Below are 24,926 nucleotides of genomic sequence, written 5' to 3'. Positions count from 1 at the left end.
ATTAAGGTAGTCGTCACTCTGATTACAGGGCAAGGCCGGTTCAGGCATTCTCTCCACAATTACTTAGGGTCTTAGCCGGGGTCATCTTTGTGGATTTCTGGGAGTTTGCCTAGTGCCAGATTTCTTGTTAGCCCAATAATGGCTCCCTCAATCAAGATATTTCTTTTCTTGCTCTCCCTCTCTGTCCTTCCCCCATCTCAGCCATCCTGTTTCCTCATGTTTTCTGGTTTGGTGACACACACTGGTAGGATTTACTGAAGGAGGCTGAGGCAGGAGGATCATGAATCCTGTTCTCTCATGTTCTCCTTCTCCCTTCCCTTCTCTCCTCCCTCTCCCCTTCTACCATCTTCTCTCCCCACCCACACTTTCAATTTTCTCAGGAGTTCTTGTCTATTTACCCTTCCCAAGGGATCCATGTAAGTCTCTCTAAGGGTTCTCCTTGTTACCTAGCTTCTCTGGGGTCATAGATTATAGGCTGGTTATCCTTTGCTTTATGTCTGATATCTACTTATGAGTTAGTACATACCATGTTTGTCTTTCTGGGTCTGGGTTACCTCATTCAGGATGGTTTTTTTTTCCTAGTTCCATCCATTTGCTTGCAAATTTCAAAATGTCATTGGTTTTTTACCACTTGAGTAGTACTTCGTTGTACAAATGTACCACATTTTCTTTTTCCATTCTTTAGTTGAGGGACATCTATCTAGGTTGTTTCCAGGTAGGTTCTGACTATTACAAATAATGCTGCTATGAACATAGTCCTTGCGGTATGGCTCTGCATCCTTTGGGTATATGCCCAAGAGTGGTATTGCTGGGTTTTGAGGTAGATTGATTCCCAATTTTCTGAGAAACCACCATACTGATTTCCAAATGTCTTACAAGTTTGCACTCCCACCAGCAATGAAGGAGTGTTCCCCTTACTCTGCATCCTCTCCAGCATAGGTTATTGTCAGTGTTTTTGATCTTAGCCATTCTGAGTGATGTAAGATGGTATCTCAGAGTCATTTTGATTAGCATTTCCCTGATGGTTAAGGATGCTGCAACTCTTCATTCTTTATGCCTCTTTTTCCAAGTTGTACTTGTGAATCTTGACAGAAAGCAGGGTAAATTCAGAAGACTAAAATGTCAACAGATGCAGAGATCCACAGATAAGCACTGGACCAAATTCCTGCAATCCAGTCATAGAAAGGGAGGAGCAATATTATGAGCAAAGGGCAAAGACCATGATGAGTATATCCATAGAAACAGCTGACTTGAGTTAGAGGGTGCTCAGTGATCCTGGACTGGCAGCTGGGGAACCAGCATAAGACTGAACTAGGCCCTCTGAATGTGGGTGACAGTTGTGTGGCATGGGCCATTGTGGGTTCACTAGCAGTGGAACCAGTATTTATTCCTAGTGCATTATCTGGCTCTTTGGAGCCCATTCCCTGTAGAGGGATATATTCTTCCGCCTAGAAACAGGGGGGAAGACCTTGGTCCTGCCTCAAGTAATGGAACAGACTTTGTGGACTCCCCATGGGAAGCCTCACCCTCTCTGAGGAGTGGATGGGGGTGGGGTAGGGAGAAGGTGGAAGGAGTGAGAGAACAGGAGGGAGAGGAAGAACTGGAATTGGTATGGAAAATAAGATTGTTTTTTCTTTAAAAAAAAAATCTTGAAACACACAATTTGGCCAGGGAGATGTCTTCATTGTGAACCAAGAAAGTGTTGACAATGAACTGTTATTTTGAAAGATTTGAGCATTATTATAGAGAAGCCATACACTGCCCTGGGACAATGGAAATGCCTCACAATAGCAAGCTATCTCCCATCAAAGAAACCAGAGTATATAAATACAAATATATTTTCAAGATGATCATTGAAAAAGTCAAATGAACACGTGCCCTACTTGGGAAAAAGTCACTTAATGAAGTGTTGTTGATGATGTCGCTGTGCAGTTATTTGGAGATGACTGCAGCCACAGTGCCAGAGAACCTGCCTCATAAACTGGCAGCAGAACTCAGTATTGCTAACATGCTGATGATAGTATTGCAATAATGAAGAAGGTAAAAGCTATGGGTGTAACATGAGGGCCGACTTGTTGGGGTTTCTGTCCCGCCCGGTACCCCACAACCGGCAAACCACAAAGAAAATCACTCACAAGACTCCATAAGATTATAAAGCTGATTGGCCCATTAGGTCAGGCTACTTATTAGTTCTTATGACTTATCTTAACCCACTATTTTGATCTATGTTAGCCATATGGCTTGGTACCTTTTTCAGCTGTCAGCTTACATGTTGCCTCTTCGGTGGTCTGCACAGGAGTGGCTGAGGGAGTTTCTGCTTCCAGAATACTCCTAGTCCGTTTGCTCCACCCCTACTTCCTGTCTGGCTTTCCCACCTATATTGCCTGCCTGGTCAATCAGCGTTTTATTAAAATAAGATTGACAGAATATAGACAATTCTCCCACACCATTTCCCTCTTTTTTTTTTAAACAAAGGAAAATACCCATAGTCCATTTGTTGGAAATGTGGGCGTAGTATTTCAGGTTACTTCCTGCTGGTTGGGGACGCTGATGATCTTATGGGAACCTAAAGAAAATTTAGAGTTATAATCAAGTCCTGACTGAAGTATCCTGTGAGTCTTCATCATCTCAGGCAGCAGTCTTGAACCTGTTCTGGATGCAGAACTCAGACATCTGGGCCATCTGTTCCTGTCAGAGATTTCTCAGGTGGCCTTCCTTGATCATACTGGATTTTTCTTAACTCAGAATGAATCCACAACCTCTCATTTTCTGTGGAAACAAAAGCAAAATCTCTTCTCCAAAGTAACATACCTTTTGACTTCAGTTTTGAAGCCAAGGTATTTTCAAAATACCTATCTTGGGTTAGTTCAGCAGTATTTATAAACAAAAGTCTTTTAGAAGCTGTTGCTCCTTCCTCAGCAATCAAACAATTCAAAGAGAGCTTAATAACATACAGTATCAAGATTCTCTGTGTATTTTCCATCTTTATGCAGCTTTATATTAAACTCTATGTCTTTTATTTTTACTTTTTGAGACAGGTTCTCTGTATATCTTTCACCTGAAATAACTCTGTAGACCAGGCTGTCCTTGAACTCACAGAGATCCACCTGTCTCTGCCTCCCCAGTGCTAGGATTAAAGGCACGTGCTGCCATACCTTGAACTCACAGAGATCTGTCTCTGCCTCCCAGACATTGGGTTTAAAGGTGTGTACTACCACACCTTGAGGTCACAGAGGTCAATCTACCTCTGCTTCCCAAGTGTTGGGATTAAAGGTGTGTACCACCACACCCAACTACTTTCTTTCTTCCTCTTTTACCCTAAGAACTTTAACCTTTAGCCTGCATATATTTTAAACACATAGTAAACCATTTAGAGGTTTTCTTCATCTTTGAACCTCTCTTTACTGTATCTTTCTCTCTTTTCTGACCACATGAGTCTAAAACCGTGGCTTTGATGGTTAGACCCAGCCCATTATTTACCTTTCCAGCCTCATGGCTGAGGTACCAGCCAGAGCTGTGGTCACTGACACAACTCTATGGCATTTCAAGGTCCTTGCTAGCAAGCAAGCCTCAGCATTCTGCTCACAGACCACACTCAGTCGGACTGCCTGCCTGAAAGAGTCAGAGATTGCCCTGGCAGGACGGCCCAGAAAGCCAGCATTTTAAAACAGCGCAGCCAATCAGCGTTTTATTAAAATATGATTGACAGAATACAGACAATTCTCCCACACCATATGGGGTCGTGAAGGCCTGTTTGTAGAGAAGTGAAAGACAGAGGCCTGTGTTGTCTGAGGTTTCTGTCCTGCTGGTTCCTGCAGTCATTAAGTCCCAAAGAAATCACACAGAGGTCTACATTAGTTATAAACTGATTGGCCTGGTAGCTCAAACTTCTTATTAACTCTTATAACTTACATTAGCCCATGATTCTTATCTGTTTTAGACACATGGTTCAGTACCTTTTTCAGCGAGGCAATCACATCTTGCTTCTTCTGTGATTGAGTCACGACTGCAGAATTAGCTTTCATCTTCCCAGAATTCTCCAGTTCTCATCATCCTGCCTCTACTTCCTGTTTGGTTGTTCCACCTATAATTCCTGCCTGACTATTGGCCAATCAGTGTTTATTTAAAATATAACTGACAGAATACAGACTATTGTCCCACACCACTTCCCCCTCTTTTAAAAAAAAATAACAAGAACTCTGAATCTAATATCCTTTGTTTAACTATTCTCCTGACCATTAGCCATAACGACTTATAACCAACATTCTAAACAAAGGAAAATATACATAGTCCATTTTTTGGGAATGTGGGCATAGTTTTCCAGACTACTTCTTGCTGTTTGGGGGTACTGATAATCTCATGGGGACCTAAAGAAATTTTAGAATCATGATCAAGTTCTGATTGGAGTATCCTATGAGGTTTGAGCATCTCAGGCAGCAGTCTTGAATTTTCTCTGGATGTAGAACTCAGACATCTGGGCCATCTGTTCCTACCTGAGATTTCTCAGGTGGTCTTCCTTGATCAAACCTGATATTTCTTAACTCAGAATAAATCCACAGCCTCTCATTTTCTGTGGAAACAAAATCAAAATCTCTTCTCCAAAGTAGCATACCTTTTGACTTCAATTTTAAAGTCAAGGTATTTTCAAAATATTTATGTTATATTAATCCAGCAGCATTTATATTCAAATGTCTTTTAGCAGCTGTTGCTCCTTCCTCAGCTGTCAAGCAATTCGAAGATAACATAATAATATACAGTATCCAGATTTTCTGTATATTTTTCATCTTTACCTGGTTTTATTTTAACCTCTATTTCTTTTATTTTTATTTTTTAATTTTTGGCTTTTTGAGACAGGGTTTTTCTGTGTATCTTTGTCCTGGAACTCACTTTGTAGACCAGGTTGTCCTTGAACTCACAGAGATTGGCCTGCTTTTGCCTCCCAAGTGCATAACTCTCATTCTTTCTTTTTTACTTTAAAGACTTTAACCTGTTTTATTTCTCTCCCAAGCCTGAATATATTTTTAACACACTGTAAATCATTTAGAGGGGTTTTTTCCATCTTTGAATCTATCTTTACTGTATATCTCTCTCTTTTTCTGACCACATAAGTCTATAATTTGCTAAGCAATATAGGTAGGTTTAAAGCTGTGGCTTTGATGGCTGAATTCAGCCCATTCTTTAGCTTTCTGAGATTCCAGCCTCATGGCAGAGGTACCAGATGAAGCCATGTTTATTACCACAAATCTATGGCGATTCAAGGTCCCTGCCACCACCAGAAAGCATGCAGTCAGCTTTTCATCAACACTATTTAAGTGTTTTGTGGCAGGACCTCTTAAAAGAGCTGCAAGATTTTGCAGCTGAAGCCAGTTCAGAAAGCCTCTCTTAACTGAGAGTGCTTGCCTCTAGCAAGCAGAGCCCACCTGAGAAAAATGCTGCTATCAATAAGCCATGCTTAAATATATTCTTTTTTTCTAGAATTACTTCTCAAGCTCTCTCAGGCTTTATGTGGATGCAGTTGTCCATGTGAGTGCCATTGTCCTGACCCAGCCACAGAAGAAGCAAGATGTGACTGCCCCGCCAAATAAGGTACCAAGCCATGTGGCTAACACAGATAAAAATAATAGACTAATATAAGTTGTAAGAGTTAATAAGAAGCCTAAAATACTGGGCCAATCAGTTTATAACTAATGTAGACCTCTATGTAATTTCTTTGAGACTTAACAATTGTGGGAACCAGGCAGGACAGGAACCCCAACAACAGGCCTGTACCAACTGTTAATAGAAAAGTGAAAGCCTGTGAGGTCAATATAACATGGTCAGTATCTCTGCAGAATTCTCCCAAGTGGACTCTATGTGGTGCTTTGTGAGTTAAGTCCACATTACAGAGGAGACCTTGGAATACTAGAAGTATTCGGAAACCCTGAACATCTGCTACGGAAAACTGTAAATAGAATGTAACCACCCCCGAGAGAGACCACATGTGCTGTAAACGACAAGACTACAGAAGCAGAGTATCCCAAGCCCATTAGAACTCATATAAAGACATAATATGAACCTAAGAAGCCAGGAATGGGAACTACAATAGTGGTTCATGCTTGCTACACAGCATGAGGACATGAGTTCAATCCCCAGCAACCATGTAAAAATCCAGGTACAACAGCATGCACCTGTAATCCCTGTACTGAGAAGGCAGAAGATTCTGAGAGCATGCTGGCCAGGCAACCTAGATACATCAGTGAGGTCTAGCCTCAAAAGTTAAGGTGGAGAACAACCAAGTAAGACATATGAGCTTGACTTTTGTCCTATACACACACCTACACACACACACACACACACACACACACACACACACATACACACACACACACACAGAGAGAGAGAGAGAGAGAGAGAGAGAGAGAGAGAGAGAGAGAGAGAGAGTTTTTCTTCTTGCTTGGTTCAATATTTCCTTGATATCTCCCATTCTAACATCTTTAAGTGGGCTGGTTTACTCTGTGTCATTGTCTGTTGTAACTACATAACTTTCTTTGATTTTGCAGGGTCTCACATCCAAAGGATTGCCTTGAATCTCAATAGTTAAGACTCTGGGAACTTTTAAAGCTGAACTAAAAGTATTTTTCATTCTTTGATGGACAGGAGCCTTTGAGAACTGGAGATGATATGCTTTGGTTTAGATGTGGAATATCCCCCACATATTGATGACTTAGGGGCTTGTTCCCGTATTGTGACCTTATTTTAAAGACTGGGTAGAACTTAGGAGGCTGAGGTCACTAAGAGAAGGGCTTTGAAGATGAAACCCTTCACTGGTTCTGCCTGCTTTCTCTATTTCTTGCCATACCATGACAGGAGACATCTCCACAACATGCTCCCATCCACTGAGAACTCCACCATGCCTGCTCACCATGATGTACTGAAATCCATCCAAAACCATGAAGCCAAATAAGTGTTTCCTTATCTCAGTTGTTGGGTCAGTATTCTGTCATAGGAACATAAAAGTAACCAATAGCAAGGACTTATACTTCATTATTTCCATGAATTCCCCACACCCTGAGGGCAAGGCACCATTCTTAGTGCTTTATCACTTCGAGTCACTTAACCCTGAGGCTGCAAAGTGGTACTGTGGTCATGCTCATTTTACCGACATGGAAGGGGATACCCAAGATGTCAAGCGTCTCACCCAGGTCACATAAACAATGGGTGGGAAGACAGGGCGTGAGGTGTCCTCCAGCTAAATCCCAGATGGCACACACCTTATGATTTCTTGTACACCTCATTGGATTTGGAGATCATTCTATCTCCTGAACAGAGGGCACTTCTGTCCTCAACATTTCCCCCATGGCCATCATTATCATTCCAGCCCTCTAAACTGTGTTCAACTAAGTGAAGTTTGACAAGTATTTTTTTATTTTGCTTTTGTCATTGCTTTCTAGAGGAGAGGAAACAGGGGCCCATTGTTGAATTTTAACTGACCATCAGTTCTTTGTGCTCTTCTTTCCACCCTCTTCCAAGAACTTTTTGCTTAATTAAAAATGTAATCCGTTAATAACAGGAGCCAAAGAGATGCTGCTCTGCGTATGGTCTGGGAAGAGCCTCAAGGAAGAGGCAGATCGGAATGGTGTTAGTGAAAGGGGGATGAGAGCTGTTGAAGAAGAGAAGATTCCTTTTGAAGCCCCAGTCCTCAACATCTCCAAAATGGGAGTTCTCAATAGTCTTACTATTAGGTTTTGGTGGGCAACCAAGATTAATAGCAATAGCTTGTATTGTTTTTTTTGGGGGGGGGGATCTCTGAAACACCCTTCACTAACAATTCAAGGGAAGCATCCCATTGTGTGAAACTCACAAAGAATTGATGAAAAGACTGTGTTCTTTAAAGGGGATAACATATTCTTCAAAGTGTAGACAACCCTGCTGTATGGGCAGACAAACCAGCTGGGCTGCTCTTCCCAACATCTTCTGAAGTAACTTTCTGTATAGTGTGGTCATTAATGGCCCCTGTGACCTTCTCTTCTGCCATACACATCTTTGTGTGATCCCTGTGTGAGGGCAGGACCCATGACTTGTTTGTACATGAGAGTGGGAAAGATGACAGCATCCATATCTTCACATGGTCACCATACACATTTCTATGGCCTATTCATTTCAGTCTTTCTCTGTGTTGCTGGGTTTAAGAAATAAAGTGGTCATTTGGATAATGTTGCACAAAAGATAGCAAAAGTCAGTATAAAAAGTGAGGGTGATGGGTTCTAGCCAAGAGCAAACAAAAAATTGATATTGTCGGTTTACAGTCTCAGGGGACTGAATTATTTCTTACAACTCAACTGTACGTGGCTAGAGATCCATCTCAGTCAAGGCTCATAAGAGATGACAGCCCACTACCTTATGAAAGCCGCATAGGAGCCATAATCCCAAAACTCAGCCAACCCATGTCAAAACTCCTGACCTATGGAATCCATGACACAATGAATATGTATTATTAAGCAACACATTATAAAGAAATAAAAATAACATACCTTCTCAAAGCTAGAAACATAAATCCCACAAATTTAAGTATCGACTGTGCTCCAGAATCTTTTCCATTTCATGAGCTGATAATTTTCCTAGTTACAAGGATTCAGGGCACAGTCATGACCTCATTTCTCCATCATTCACGGCTGAGTTATGTGGGAAGAGGTTCTTCTTTTGTTTCTACAGAGGATGAGAACCTGTGGATTGCTTCTAGACTAATATGGTTTGATATAGCACAATCCCCTGAAAGGGTGCCATGAACACCCTCAAAAAATTACTTTGCCCAACTGCAAACTGAGATAAACAGGATACACCATGATAAACCTGATTAAACGTGCCGCCAAACAGTAGGAAGCAGTATGGACAGAACTAAGCCCATACACCCAAATATTGTTTATAATTGTCTGTTTACATTTCAAGAGGGATATGCTATAGAGATGAATAATTTACTTTGGTATGGATCTTGGTTTATTGATACAAATTTAAGGTAAATGTTGTTATACTGTATATGTATATTTCTGCCCTTGATTAAGGTTTTGTGTTTGTGTAGTTCATTTAAAAATGTAATGTATAATTAAGAAATATAGGTTAATAGATAGTCATATAAAATAGTCAAGATTATAGTCATGTTAGTTAGGTTTTCTAGATATATACAGATATATCTCAGTTAGTTAGGTATTCATCAAATCTTTCAGAGACCTTCAGAATATGGCATTTTAAATGTTTTAAGAATTTTGGACTTTTCATGACAGTGAGACACATGTGCTTTTGGAAGCACCAAATTACTTCAAGAGGAAAATGGACATCAAAGAGACTCCTTATGGAGTTGGTTAGCTATTTGAGCAAGAAACTGCTCTTGCTTGGACTGCTTGATAAAATGGACATGCAGGACCCAAAGAGAAATGATGGCTGAACTTGCCTAGAGGTTCCTGCTTCACTAAAGTCTACTAGACATTCTGCAGGACACAGAAGAAAGTGACTGACAAACTGCCAATATAGGTGGAACTGTCTTTAAAATTTCCTGCTTCGTGGAAAAGTCTGCTGGATACTATGAGCCTGTAGGCTGAAGATGGATGCTCTAGTGTTATAGAAGAACTTTGGGTGACTGTTGAGGCAGCAAGATGTCTTTGCCAATTCTAGAGTTTTGGAAGTTTCTTACAATGTACTGCCTGTTTACTTAGGTACTATCATATTCTTCTGGAGTCTTTGATGGAGTTGAAGAATTTACAGTTATAGCTATAGTTTTCCTTAGTTATGATAAAAGATAAAGTAGATATAAATACTGTAACTATAATTCTTATCTGATACCTGTTTTGTTACATGTAATTTCACTATGTTAAAGTTAAAGCCTTCCTTTTTTATTTAATCAGAAAAGGGAAAATGTGTGGGAGGTCCTTCTGTTTATGTGTTGCTTTTATTGGTTAATGAATAAAGAAACTACCTTGGCCTGTTGATAGAGCAGAATTTAGGTAGGTGGGGAAAACTGGACTGAATGCTGGGAGAGGAAAAGCAGAGAGAGAGAAGCCATGGAGCCACCACCAGAGTCAGACACGTTGAAACTTTGACAGTAAGCCACTGCCAAGTGGTGATACACAGATTAGTAGCGATGGGTTAAATTAATATGCAAGAGTTAGCCATTAAGTAGCTAGGGCTAATGAGCCAAGCAGTGATTTAAACAATACAGTTTCTGTGTGATTATTTCAGGTCTAAGCTAGCCAGAAAGCAACAAGCAGCTCTCTCCTGCTTGGTGTTGGAAATTGGCACCTTACATTTCCGGGCAGCCGGGATGAACAAGCTGTCTGATACTACAGCTAAGGGTACTATAACCAAGACAGGGCAGTGACTTTATTAATTCAGTATTTTGGACAGAAGCAGGGTTTGGGCTAATTATAATGGTGTCCAATTTACAAAACATGAACCCATTAAACAACCACAACCACCTTACAGTGGATGATTCCTTCAGATTCCCTCTCAACAGGAAGAGTGGTGTTGGTTAAGCAAAGGTAGGGACCTTTGTAAGACTTAGAATAGCACATGAGCTTATCACCTTCCTCACCTCGGGACATGCCTTGAATACACCAGGTGGCCTTTAACACTCGCATCATAGCTGTGATTCTGAGGGCACATGGTAGACTTGGGTCTGTGTTAGGAGTTCCACCAAAAAAAATGTGATCCCAGGGAAAATCTCACCCAATGTTCGCCCATCCCTTTTACTCCTCCCTCATTGCCTTGAATCTCTGTTTCTTAAATGTTCCCACTAATGTCATCCCACAATTCAGTGTAAGAGTCATCTTCTAAGGAGGGAGTCTATGAAACTGCCCATTTCTTAGGACAGATAGAGGCAGTACAAGTAATGCTGTGAATTTGGTCTTGGGACAAATAATAACAAGAAAAACCCTTTCTTTATGTTGTCATGGATATGACATCAGCAGTGATGATGTGACCAAATGATGGGTCTACCATCATTTCTTAAGGCTTTTGTAAAATTTGAGAGACTTTTCTTTCCACTTTGACATTTATTTCAAGTAAATCAAGCAGTAGAGAGTGTTGCTAGTTGTAACACTGGATGTTGTCAGTTCTAGAAAGAAACACACAGAGTTGTCTTTCTTGCTTACACCTAGTCTTTCCCTTTTGGATCATGAACGGCTTCAGCATCCCTTTACTCAATAAAATAAAACCAGGAAAAGCCCCAGAACAGATAGTTCTCACCTTGTTCCACCCTCGGATCCCAAAGGAATGTCATATGCCTTTTACATAGCTGATGACAGCATTTACAATTTTCATGGAGCAGGGAAAAGAGAAAGGCTGCTTATCAAACAAAATGATGCATCCATGAAAGCCGTCCTCCACATGGTACCAGGTCACAGGGACACCCTCATCTTCCAGGCGCTTCTTGTAGAGCAAGGCATCATCACGGAGGGGATCATTCTCACAGCTCACCAGGAATGCCTGGGGAAGCTGAGCAATGATCTTGTCATCTGCTAGGAGAGGTGAAATTTCTGCTGTTAAAATATGCCTGGTTTCCAGATAGGCAGCCTCATTGAAAGGTCCTGGAAACTCAGGCAGGAGGTTTTTGCTCTTGAACCTTCTGGGGAGGTTATCAGAAGCGAGCCATTTCTTGTATTTTTTCCAGGTGTCTGGGGGAACACCAGAGCCTCTAGCTATGGCATCTTTCCAAGATAAGTCAATGTCCAGGAATTTACACACAGATGTCATTAATATGTCTTTGGTGAGGAATGGGACATTTTGGTTCTGTTGATGTGATGGCAATCGGAAATTGATGATCTGTGTAACTGGAGTAATAAGCACCTGAGCACAGATCTTGGGAAGACTTGGGAAGTTGAGCAAGGTCTGGGTGACAATGGCCACAGCACCACCTCCAATGCTTTCTCCACAAACTACCACCCGGGAGGAGTCTACCCCATAGGATTTTAGGCCCTTCATGAAGAGAATGGTGGCATTCAGGCAATCATTAGGAACAGAAGGATAACAGTGGTCAGGAAGTTTGCGGTACCTAAGAAGAAATAAACAAACACAATACAGTGATGTATATACACATGAGTCACTGGAGGATATTTGAAGAGAATCCTCTACTCTCATTGAACAAAAACCCTGATTAAATCCTCAGAATGACCCTAACAGATAAATATGACTATCCTCATTTTTCCTCTGAGGACATGAAGAACCTGCCAGAGCCAGGGAGGCTAGGATTCTTCATTCCAACCCACATTTTTCTTTTCATAGATGAATGAGCCCCTAAAAGCATCAGTCAAGCTCAAAGCAATTGCTTTAGGAAATAGGACACCCAGCAAAGACCCAGAGAAGGTGACTGGAGCTCTGCTAGTCCCACTGAGACAGGGTAAAGATTTGAGTTTTCCAGGATGTCTCAGGCATCCATTCAGTATTGTCAAAACCATTGCTCTTCAAAATTTATGTCAATGTTATATTGATAACATTGTTATGAATAACACTAGTTATTAATAAAATACTATTAACATAAGGTCTTGCTGTAAGTGAACTTTCTAATGTTTATTTTCCTGCAAACAAATAAAAGTGTTAGGGGATGGGGCAATTGGCCTTGATAATTAAGAGTTCTTAGACTCTTCTCCAAGGCCCTAGCTGATTGGCAGAAGAATTGCAGCAGGTCCAGAGGCAAGAGAGCATCATGTAGTGACAGAAATGGTGGCAGAGGCACAAAGGCCACTGGGCACCTCGGGAGTGGGAGTCACTGACCTTTGGAATCAGCCAGAAGCCTTAGCAGCACAAAAAAAATGCAAAGTGGCCTTGAGAGCATCAGAAGTGAAGCTTCAGAAATGGGAGCAGAGAACAGAAGCAAAGACACATGAGCAACTATAGCCTAAAAAGACAACTGCAGACAATACAGGAGATGGGCAGCAGCGATCAAAACCTGGAAAATGAAAACAACAGAAGCAGTAACTGCTGCCTTAAGGGCCAAAGGTTTTAGAAAGACTGACCTGAGAACTAGAGCACAGGTGTTATCAAAGCCTAGGGGGCATTGACTTTACAGATAGACCCGGGAGCTGCTAGTCCTCAGCACCATCGGGTTAAAATTCCAATTACTAGAGGCGTGCATAAGGAGAACTCTGACCCCAGAGGTGGCACCTTCTGTGGCTCCTAGTTCTTTGTCACCACCATTAAATTCAGAAGTCAAGGGCTATAAAGTCCTAAAGAATCAGTGTAGGAGAAAGGGGACCACTAATTAGTTCCCAGCTTCCCGGATAACTTAGACCCAAAATAATCACACAGAAACTGTATTAATTAAATCACTGCTTGGCCCACTAGCTCTAAATTCTTATTGGCGAAGTCTTACATATTAATTTAACCCATTTTTATTAATCTGTATATGGCCACATGGCAGTGGCTTACCAGCAAAGTTTCGGCATGTTTGACTCTGGCAGTGGCTTCTCCCTGAGTCTGCCTTTCTTTCTCCCAGCATTCAGTTTAGTTTTCCCCGGCCTATCTAAGTTCTGCCCTGCTATAGGTCCAAAGCAGTTTCTTTATTCATTAATGGTAATCACAGCATGCAGAGGGAAATTCCCACATCAAATCAGTTGGAAGAAAATGATCTGGTAGAAGAAAATGACCCAATGGAGATGACTGATACCGCCACTCCCCATCAGTAGAGATGCAGAAACTTCACTTAGAGTCAAGGTACCTTGCTTCAAGGAAAGGGAGGTCAGGAAGGGGAGAGAAAAAGAAGAAAAGGGAATTGGGGGGTACAAAAGGAGGGGTGGGTAAGGAAGTACTAAGGGTGGAGAGAGATTGGGTAAGGGGGGAAGCTAAGGATAGGTGGTTGGTAGTTTCAGAACTGTCGCTCATAGCAGCACTTTGGCAGTTTCAAGCCCCTTCTGTAGCTGAGCATCTACACTTTCCATTCTTTCATAGTTTCTCTGGCCTATGAGTCAGAACTCTGTAAGTTTCTAGAATGCCACACTGAGGAATTCCCTTTAAGATTTCAGGCCAAGTACCTACATACTTCTCTGTAGTTCTATTAAGGGGATCTCAGAGATGTAAGTCCCATTTTGAAAGTTTAGATACTGTGTCATCCAGGTAGGAGAAGGTCTCTGGAGTCTAGAGAGATGGTACCCTTCCTATGATATTGTAGGAGGCTGCTCATTTGTTCTTGGCTGCTCAGCCCCGAAATAATGACACAGAAACTGCTGTGGGACAATGGTTTTACCCTGTAAAGATTTGTTTCTTATACTTGTTTAATAAAATGCTGATTGACCAGTTGCCAGGCAGAAAGTATAAGCAGGGCGACCAGGCAGGAAGTAGAGGTGGGGCAATAAGAACAAGAGAATTCTGGGAGGAGGAAAGAGTCAGTCTGCAGTTGTCACCCAGATGGAGAGGAAGCCAGACACAGAGCAAGTAAGATGTGACTGCCTCTCTGAGAAAGGTACTAAGCCATGTTGTTAACACAGACAAGAATAATGGGTTAATGTAAGAATTAATTAATAAGAAGCCTATGCTAGTAGGCCAGTCACTTTATAATTAATATAGACTTCTGTGTATTTCTTTTGGGACCTGGTGGGACAGAAACCTCTGTCAACAAATGGTGCCTAACATGTGGACAACTGCATCCACGGAAGACCTGAGAGAGCTTGGGAAGTAGTTCTAGACACAAAATAACAGCATTAAGCTTGGTTTCTTGATAGCAGCAATTTCTTGGGTTTGTTCTGTTTGCTAGAGACAAGTGATCTCATTTAAGAGATGTTTCCTGACATAGCTTCAGCTGTGAAACCTTGCAACTCTTTTAAGAGGCCCCGTCACCAAACACTTAAGTGGTGTTTATGAATAGCTGACGGCACATTCCTTGGTGGTGGCAGGGACCTTCAAATAGCATAAAGTTGTGGCAAAAAAACCATGACTCTGGTTAGTACCTCTGCTTTGAGGACAGACTCTCAAAAAGCTAAGGAATGGGCCAGATTCAGCCATCAGAGTCACAGCTTTAATCCTAGCCATATCACTTAGCAAATTAAAGACTCATGTGGTCAGAAAAAAGAGAGATACAGTAAAGATAGTTTCCGAAGAAAAAGCCTCTAAACAGTTTACAGTGTGTTTAAAAATATATGTAGGCTTGGGAAAGAAAAGTAAAAGGATAGAGTCCTTAAAATAAAAAAGAAAGAAAGAGAGTAGTTGGGTGTGGTTACATACACCTTTAATCCCAAAACTTGGGAGGCAGAGGCAGGCAGATCTCTGTGAGCTCAAAGAAAACCTGGTCTACAGACTGAGACATTCAGGAGCCAAAGATACACAGAGAAACCCTGTCTCAAAACACCAAAAATTAAAAAGAAAAAGACAAGAAATTAGTTTAAAATAAAGCCACACAAAGATGAAGAATGCATAGAGAGTCAGGATAATGCTTTAAATTATTGTCTTTAAATTGTTTGATGGCCAAGGAAGAAGCAAAAGCAGCTAAAAGATATTTGATTATAAATGTTGCTGTTTTAATCCAATATGTATTTTGAAAATGCCTTGACTTCAAAATGTAAGTCAGAAGGTATGTTACTTTAGAAAAGACGTTGTTTTTGTTTCCACAGGAAATGAAATGCTGTGAATTCATTCTGGGCTAAGAAAAATCAGTTTTGAACAAGGAAGACTCCCTGAAGACTCTCCAGTAGGACCAGATGGTCCAGACAATCCAACATTTCAGAGTACCTCTGTTGGAGTTACCTCTGAGTTACGCATCCAGAACAGTTTCAAGACTGCTGCCTGAGATAATCAAGCCTCACAGAATTTTCCATTCAGGACATGATCATAATTCTAAATTTTCTTTTGGTACCCATAAGATTATCAGCACCCTCAATCAGCAGGAAGTAGCCTAGAAACCTACGCCTACATTCCCCCCAAAAAAAGGATTGTGGATGTTTGCCTTTGTTTAGAATGTTGGTTACAAGCTGTTATGGATAATGGTCAGGAGAAAATCTAAACACAGATAGATTTAATTCAGAGTTCTTGTTTAAAAGGGGGGAGGGAGAAGTACTGTGGGACAATGGTCTGTACCCTGTCACTTGTATTTTAAATAAACACTGATTGGCCAGTAGCCAGGCAGGAAGTATAGGCAGGGTGACCAGGAAGGAAGTAGAGGCAGGGCAAAGAGAACAGGAGAATTCTGGGAAGAGGAAAGATTCAGTCTGCAGTCGTCATCCAGACACAGGAAGCAAGATGTGACTGCCTCACCTAAAAAGGTTGCCAAGCCACATGGCTAACACAGACAAGAATTATGGGCTAATATAAGTTATTATAAAAGTTAGTAAGAAGCCTGAGATAATAGGCCAGCCAGTTTATAATTAATGTAGACCTCTGTATGTTTCTTTGGGGTTAAATGGCTGTGGGACCAGGCAGGACAGAAACCTCAGTCAACACAGAAATTGTATTAATTAAATTACTGTTTGGCTTATTAGTTCTAGCTTTATATTGGCTAGCTCTTACATCTTAATTTAGTCCATTTTTATTAATCTGTGTATCGCCATATGGTTGTGGCTTACTGGCAAGGTTTCATCCAGCATCTGTCTCTGGTGGGGCTATATATCTTCTCCGTGACTCCACCTTCTTTCTCCCAGCATTCAGTTTAGTTTTCCCTGTCTACCTCTATTCTGCCCTGCACAGGCCCAAGACAGCTTCTTTATTAACCAATGGTATTCACAACATACAGAGCAGAATCTCACATCACTATGCCACCAAAGAGGAACAGAGATATCAAGTGATTTGTTCTAGTTACCCAATTTAGGTGCATACCTGTCCTGGGTGATGTCAAGGTATGAGGGGTCCAGTGAAATGATAGCCATTGAAGCAGCAGAATCTAACAAGGCAGTTTTCAATTTCTCTTACCTCACTTTTTAAACTGTCCTATAGACCTATAGACTCTGTTCTCAAATTATGATAATCAGCTCCCTGTGTCAAGGACCACTTTATTTTCAAAAGACTGGAAGCCGATAGAGCTGGACTCTGCTGGCTCCCAAAAGTTTAGCAGTATTTTTCTGTTGCAAAGAACACTATAGCTATCAACCAACAAAGTTCATGACTTCAATTCACCTTGACCACCAGCCAACCCTGACTGCACCATTAAATCCAAAGTCAACATCATCCCACCAAATAAAGAGACATTTTGAGTTCAATATTTGTCATTTTTTTCTTTCGTTCCACGTTTTGAATTTCATGGGGGTCTCTGTGTATCCTAGAAAGCATTCTTTTGACTTTAATTAATTTAACTTCCCAAAGAGGACATACAAAGTCTCTTCTTATTTTCCACCACCTGGGTTCCTTCACATCATGGTATGTCCTTCCTAGTTCTCTACTCTATGGCTCTATATTGCTCCTTAGGAGACCAGTATTCTGTAGTATTGCGCTTCTTCTGTCACAGTTCACCAGTGTACTTCCCAGGGATGGATATATTTTTAGACTTCTACTGTTTTGAAAGTGTTGTGGCTATGTTCGTGGGAACATGTCCAGGAGGTCATGACCCCTTTCTGTGGCCTAGTCACCCAAATCTGTGCCCCCAAAAGCACCCTCACATAAACAAACCTCCAAATGTCTCAGGCCACTCACCCCACTGACAGCACCACCGACTCTGTCTCCTGGGCCAGGAAGCTGCACAGGTTGTGGTAACTGTCTGCAAAGAGGAACCCAGGTGTCAAGCAGTGTGGCCAAGAGCCCAGCATGTCCCACCGCAATCCCAGAAATAGCAACAGTCATGATAGACATGATAATAAGGTCCTATCTATCTCCCTATTCTTGATTCCTCTGAGATAACCTTCTCAGCTCTGTGTAGGCAAAGCCAGACATCATTCCCAGCCCTCTGAATAGCAAGATTTGGTTGGAATTTGCAGTTCACTTTCTATATCACTGAATTTTATGCAGTATGGGTAAACTAGGGACTTAGAATGATTGGGGATCTGAAATTGATGTCACTAAGGCTACATGTGTTTGCAGAGCCAGACCTGGAGTGTTAATGGGCTCATTGATTTATATTCATGAGGAGTAAAATGATGACCAGATAATAACTTTATACTAGTAGACAGTTCAATTAAGATTAGTATACAGTTGATCATGGTCTAATTTCTGTCTGGCGTTGGGACAGAAGTCTAGAGTCTCTTAATTACCATATCCCAGAAGCATCTCCAGGGAGGAGATTCAGTCACTAAAACTATTTTTTTTAATTTTCTTAATGAATATCCATGAAGATTTTATCTTGTTTTAGTTTTACTTTATCTATTACTTTGTTACTTACTCAATTGGTGGTTTTGTTTATATGTGTCTATGTCCTAACTATATAACCCAGGTAAACCCAAACTTGTGATCCCTTTGTCTCAACTTCCTAGGTGCTAGATTAATGGAGTGTAACACCTCCCATCCAGCCAAGCACTGGGATTTTCTAAATTAAGTTAGTTAGTACCAATGTTTAGGGGGTTTGCTAGGTGGGTATATGCACCATGGGCATTGGAGGTATCCTCAGTAATTTTAAATGGCAACTTAATGTAGCCTCGAGTCACCTCAGAAAAAGTCTCATTTGAAGGATTGTCCAGATCAAATTTTCCTGTGTGAATGTCTGTGTGGAATTTTCTTGTTGCTTAATTAGTATGAGGGATCCAGCCCACAGTAGGCAGGGTCGTTCCCCAGGCAGGTAGTTCTGGATGGCATAATGAAGCTAGCTAAACATGGGCCTGAGACCGAGTTAGCAAGCAGTGCTCAACCCATGGTTTCTGTTCGGGTTACTGCTCTGACTTCCCTCAGTGATGGAGTGTAACCTGTAGGATGAAACAAATCCTGCTTTTCCCTAAGGCACCTTTGGTTACGGTGTTTGTCATAGCAGCGGAGTGAACCATGCTTCTATACCTGTCCACTGTCAAAGGACAGTGGGGGAGGGTGTAGGGGAGCGTGGACGGAAGAGCAAACACTGAGACCAACACATGGGGTAGTCTCAGCTGAGTGGGGCGGTCAGCTTCTCTATCCAAAGTTAGACTAAAAAGCTTACCTTTTACATCAGTTGACAATGATGGAATGTACAAGGAAAGTTCCTAATCCTTAACTCCTGAAAATTGTAATGGTAACTTGACAACAAGGGTTTGTGGGGTTTGTGCTTATAAAACCTACTTCTGCCTCTGTTTGGGGCTGCCAGGAGAAATAAGGCTCCTGAGTCCTTGTTGCGTAACTATGATCAATCAGCAACCCCACTTATGTAGGGATTTCTTAAACCTTAAAGACTTTGGAACCCGTAAGTGTTGTCTCTCTCCTTCCCCATGGGACACAACAAACACAGGTGCAATGAAAGTTCAAATATGCTGAAATATGCCGTTTCCAGCTTGCACAAGTGACTCAGCCCTCAGTCACCTGCCCTCTTATAAACTTAGATACACAGCTTCTCATAGGTTTTATTTATTTTTATTACCTTTTTTTTGCATGAGAGCTTTCTAAAAATCTTGTATTAACATGCAGTATTATTTGCTTCAGTGACTGAGCTTCTGGAGTCCTTTGTTTGGGTGCTGAGGTTCAGGCTTCCTTCACCTCACCCAGATTCCCAACCTATCTCACATTGCTTTTCCCCAGCTCAGAAGAACTGCCTCCTTCCATCCCGTCATCCCGGTCTCAAATATCACCTTCTTGGAGGGACTGTATGATTAGAGAAACTGAGATGTTATGATTTTGAATCACTCTCTACTCCACTCCTGTGTTACCCGTATCTGAAACCACCTCCTCATTTGTGTTCTCCCATGTGGTCTAGCTTCCCCCCTTGATGTACAGACCCTGAAATTTGTGGACTGGTTCTTGCATGTCTTTCAGTGTGTCCCCTATGCCTGGAGAGGGCCTGGGGCTAAGTAGATATTCAGCAGATATCTACTGAGCCATTCTTGCTTAAGATTTTGAAATATCATTATTTGCAGTAGATAATGATAGCAACTTGGGGAAGAAGGTGAGGCTGATGACAGTGAAGAGTGAACAAAGGCAGTGAAGCTCTAGGAAAGGGTGGGTACCACAGATAAGATACACTCATAGTTAACCAATAAATGAGAGCAAGCATCTTGGCAATATCTTCAGAACTGCTCTGTCTATCTCAATCATTAGAAGGCAGTAAGTAACCCTCATCCCGTAAATTGTGTCTTTTGAGTCTGCACAAGCAGCAAGTACAGAAGAACAAATGAGCATCCCAGGATTCCTGCTGTGTTGAGGAGTTCACAAACTACAGCTCAGAAAGGCTGATAGGAGGCATAAGTGACCAGGTGGGAGATGTGTTCAGGACTCTGGGGAGGTTGAAGTACACCAGTGATTGGCACTGGGTCCTTCTGGTTGGGAGAGATGATGATAATTGTACCAAGGAAACAACTTTAGGGAGCAGAGGTGATACAGTGATCAAGAATGGATGGGTTTTGAGCACAGTGATCCAGCAGAGCTAAGGAAAACACACGGACTTGGGGTCATTATAGGACAGATAGGAAAAGCCAGTATTGTGAGTGGGAAGGAAAGGGAAAGGGAAGTGTCACGTCTAGTTCTGGGGGAGTTGCAGTAGATAATGCTGCCCAAACCTGGGCTAAGACTGTATTATACAGGAAACATTGCTATGGAGGTTTCAACCTCATTAAATGTTGTGATTTCCAAGCCCTCAATCCATTCTCCCTAAAAGTTCCAACTTGTACTTGCTTTAGCTCCCTCCCAAGAGGTCCTCATAGGAACCTATGAAAGGCTAACAGACATGACTTTCCTCTCCCGCCCAATGCAGAAGCCACTTACCCAGACTACCACATATGGCTCCTCCTCCATGGTAGAAAATGATGCCTCGTAGGAGTCTGGAGGACACTGCCTTGGGCTGGAATAGTCTTACAGGGATTGTTCCAAAGTACATGTTGGTCACCGTCAAATTACGGTTCTTCTTTATGACTAAGTCATGAAGACACTGGATGAACCTGGGCATGGAGCAAATTCTCAGCTTCTCTAACATATTTCCCTGTAGGAGCCAAAAAGAAGAAGGTGAAGAAGAAGAAGAAGAAGAAGAAGAAGAAGAAGAAGAAGAAGAAGAAGAAGAAGAAGAAGAAGAAGAAGAAGAAGAAGAAGAAGAAGAAGAAGAAGAAGAAGAGAAGGAGGAGGAGGAGGAGGAGGAGGAAGAGAAGGAGGAGGAGGAAGAGGAAGAAGAAAAGTGAGACATAGGAGACTATAAGGTAGGCATGTAGATGCTGCCCCCACTTAGCATTGCTAAAATTAGTTCATTGTTTCTCTCTTGACTTCTACATATACAATGGACTCACGTATCTACAACTGGCTCAGACTCTGCTTAGGAAGAATGTGGGTTTTCAGAGTTTCTAACCAAAACATCCAGATTAGATAATGATAGGATTGTAATTTGATTATTTCTCTCAACCAAAATTCATGTTGAAACTTTATTGTCATTGTTTTGAGATGGCCTTTTCACAAGACAGATAAATAGATGAATGGAATAGAGTGGAAGATCCAAATATACCTCCACATGGTCACAGCTACCTAATTTTCAACAAAGGTGACAAAAAGAGAAATGAGAGCATCTTCAACAAATGGCTCTGGGAAAACTGAATATGCCCATGTTAATGAATGGCCCTAGATCCCTACCTCACTCTGTAGAAAAGTCAACTCCAAATGTAGTAAAGACTGTATTGTAGGAACTGAAGCTGTAGAAATATTAGAAGGAGCACTGGGGGAAACATAGACATGGGTAAAGACTTCTTGCATAATACTTCAGTATCTGGAAATCAGGCCAGCTATTGACAAATGGGTACTCAAGAAATTTAAAAAAAAAAAACTTACAGACGTAAAAAGAAAGTTTTAATTGAGTAAAGACTCAACCTACAGAATGGAAAAAGAGATAAATGAATAGGTTACCAAAAGATAAAGCACAAATGGACAATAGACAGATTGTCCCTTTTTCCTCTTTGTCACTGTGATAAGCAAGCGGACCACAAGCAACCTGGGGAAGGAAAGGTTTTACTTGGCTTACAGGTTATGGCTGATCATTAAGGGAAGCCAAGGCAGGAAGTCAAGACATTTACCTGGGCAGGAACTGAAGCAGAAACCACAGAGGAAAACTGATCACTGACTTGCCCCCTTGCTTGCTCATCTACCTATTCAGGGATGGTCCCACCCAGTCGAGTGGGTTGCTCCACATTTTTAAAAGACAAGTCTTTGGTATTGGATCACCATGGGAAATTATAAAATTATAATTTCAAAATATGGGAAATTATAAAATTATAATTTCAAAAATAAAAGAAATAATTTTTTTAAAAAAATATCTGTCTTTTAAGTGATGATTAGATGATACTCCCATGAGCAGATAAAGCTGATGATGGGGGGAGTGAGATAGTTACCTCAGGAGGTGAGTTCTTGGTTGAGAAACTAGAAAAGACTTGTGTCTGGAACAAAACCCATTAGATACACCAGAGTGTTGCACTGTTTTGTGTGGGCTTGATTTTCCCACAGCTGTGACGTAGGTGTGATGCTGTGGAAGGGAAGCACTACAGGTTTGAAAGAATACGGTGTCTCTGGGGAACTTAGCCATCTAAGGACCTCATCTGTCATTCCAGAGCTCTAAATTATCCTTCAATTCCATGTAGTCCCAGAGCTTGAAACAGCGTGACCTCTAGGAAAGCACTTGCAGATAAAAATGAATAAGGGGTTGAGGTCCGAAGCTTTCAATAATTGTACTGAGCAAGGCTTGCTTATTCTGATAGGTACGGTCCATCGTGGAGATAAAAAAAATCTCAACAGCACAGTGCCGTGTTACTTTTTGTAAAGTCATATATCAAAACTTATTATTCTTTATCATATGCCATGCAATGTGTATATTAACTTCACAAGACCAAGAATATTCCCTACCTCGATGATGAAGACTCTGGCATACACACAGAATAAGCGAAGGGCTCTCACAGCCAGGGAGAGCAGAACAGAGACACTTATCAGGCAGCCTGGCTGCAGCTGCTTTTCGCCACTTCCTCCTTTGTAGCTGCCCTCTGACACAATCACTTATGAACTGTCTGGCCTCTACAGATTTTTAATCAAGATTGGGACATCCATTTTATTCAAACTTCCTGCTTCCCACATAAGGCCCAATGCCCTTTCCAAACCCACTGTTCCTGTAGACAGGCCTTTGTTCCTATCCCCAACCAGCAACAAAGCCAAGTTAAGAGTCCAGTCACCCAGTGCAGTCATGCTGAAAGACTGAATACTGTGAATGATTTGATTAGCATCATCCTGTGAATGATTTGATTAGCAAAGGACACCTGCCCTCTGCTCAGAACTATGCTAAGAAATAGTCTGTGGCTTCAAGGAGTTCGCAACAATGCAACAAAATGCCTGGAAGTGAGTAAGTGGAAGGAAGAAGGGGAGTCCTGCTGAAAAATTTGTCACAGCTGTTGGGTCATAAATCTATCATGAGTAGAACCTGGGTGTGAAATCATTTTTCACACCTCAGAAAAGAATCTGGTAGGTTAACAGCGATGCCTGCCTCCGATCCCAGCCCTCAGGAGGTGGGAGCCAAAAGATAACCACTTCAAAATCATGAGACCCTTATCTCAAAAAATTATAAAGAAGAGTTGGGAGTGTAGCTTAGTGGATAGAGTGCTGACTTAGCCATGATTTGATCCCCAAAACTGCATAAACCAAGCATGATAGTGTCCACCTCTAAAACCCCAGCACTTAGGGGTGGGTGGCAGGTCGACAATCAGGAGCCCCATACCATTGGCTACTTAGTGAGCTCAACGCTATCCTGAACTTAAGGAAATGCTGTCATTCATATATACAAATATATATATTATATGCAAATATATATATATATATATATCAAAGACAAGAGGCAGGTGGGGAGGGGATAAAGAGAACAAGAAAGAGAAAGGGAAGGAGGGATGGATACAGACAAACATGGTGTCTCTGTGTATCTAAGATCCAGTAACGTAACCACCTCATTCATGGGGAAGTGTAGAGAGGGGAGAATAAAAGAAGAAAGGCAAACTACACAGAAGAGCCCTGTTGGTTTTATATAAATTTATATCTAATGATTTTACCAAGAAAGACTCAGGAATCAGAGGCTAGGGTGAAAAACTGCTAACTTGGAAAGGTTAAGGAGCAACTAGCTGACCTTTCCCCTTCCCCAGCATCTCAGAAAGAGATCTCTCTTCCACTGTTCCAATCCAAAGGGGACCAACAAACTCGATAAGTCCCTCCCTTCTACTTTCTGTGTGTTTCTCTATTCATTTTTCTGACTCCCTCTTTACTCTCTCTGTCTACTTCCTGTCAAATAGCTGCTGTCTCTCCCTCTTGACCTCACATTTTTATTTAATTAACACAATCTTGGGATTCACCGTGTGACCAAATATCCCACAACAGAACCCTGAAAACTGTGGTTTCCCCCAAGAGCAGACTCACCATAGTAATTAAGTACAGCGCTATACAGTGCATACACCTGAACTTGACTGGATGCTGCAAGGCAGAGGGAATTTCCGCAATGAGAAAGTGCTGAATGACAGTCCATATGAAGACTCCTAGGAAAAAGGTAGACAAGTTCACCAGCAACACCAGCCATATGGCAGTCATGGTCCCAAGGCTCCAACAACCTGCTCTCGAGGCCCTGAGAAGCAACTGTCCCAAAGATCTTCCTTGGGAACAACTGACATAGATTTATGGCCTACCACCTCCACTAACTCCTTTCAGACTACACTTGACTTAGTGGCCTATATAGCCTCTGGGATAGACACACAGGTCAACAGGATCCAGAGGAACCTGCTCCCCAAGGAACAAAGGGACAAAGAAAGATGACCTGGATCCCCAAAGTAGTTTGAAAGACAGGATTACAAAGACAAACTGGACAGGAGCTTTCCCAGCTTCTGTCTCTCCGCTGAAGCACAGGGGAGAGGTCTGCCAGGAGCACAGGAGGCCACAGCCTGACC

At 41.7% G+C, this 24,926-nt stretch overlaps 1 protein-coding gene across 1 annotated transcript; it reads right to left on the bottom strand.

Moving 5' to 3' along the window:
• Positions 1-11,001: 11,001 nt before the first annotated feature.
• LOC125389521 (arylacetamide deacetylase-like 4) lies at positions 11,002-24,662 on the bottom strand. Its single transcript, XM_048418070.3, has 4 exons — positions 24,406-24,662; positions 20,752-20,965; positions 17,575-17,638; positions 11,002-12,019 (listed from the first exon to the last, which is right to left on the bottom strand). Exons 1-4 carry the CDS (start codon positions 24,571-24,573, stop codon positions 11,245-11,247), a joined length of 1,221 nt encoding a protein of 406 aa, XP_048274027.2. The 5' UTR covers positions 24,574-24,662; the 3' UTR covers positions 11,002-11,244.
• Positions 24,663-24,926: the final 264 nt, after the last annotated feature.

Source organism: Myodes glareolus, chromosome 6 (assembly GCF_982192425.1).
Source record: "Myodes glareolus chromosome 6, mMyoGla1.1, whole genome shotgun sequence".
Taxonomy (NCBI): Eukaryota; Metazoa; Chordata; class Mammalia; order Rodentia; family Cricetidae; genus Myodes; species Myodes glareolus.
Note: the sequence above shows the minus strand (reverse complement) of the source record. Positions and strands in the feature narration are given on the sequence as shown.

Coding starts and splice junctions, on each gene's coding strand:
- LOC125389521 (XM_048418070.3), bottom strand. CDS start 24,573: ATGACTGCCATATGGCTGGTGTTGCTGGTGAACTTGTCTACCTTTTTC. Junction 17,639..20,751: donor AGCCATATGTGGTAGTCTGG/GTAAGTGGCTTC, acceptor TCCTCTTTGCAG/ACAGTTACCACAACCTGTGC. Junction 12,020..17,574: donor TCGGTGGTGCTGTCAGTGGG/GTGAGTGGCCTG, acceptor ATTTCTTCTTAG/GTACCGCAAACTTCCTGACC.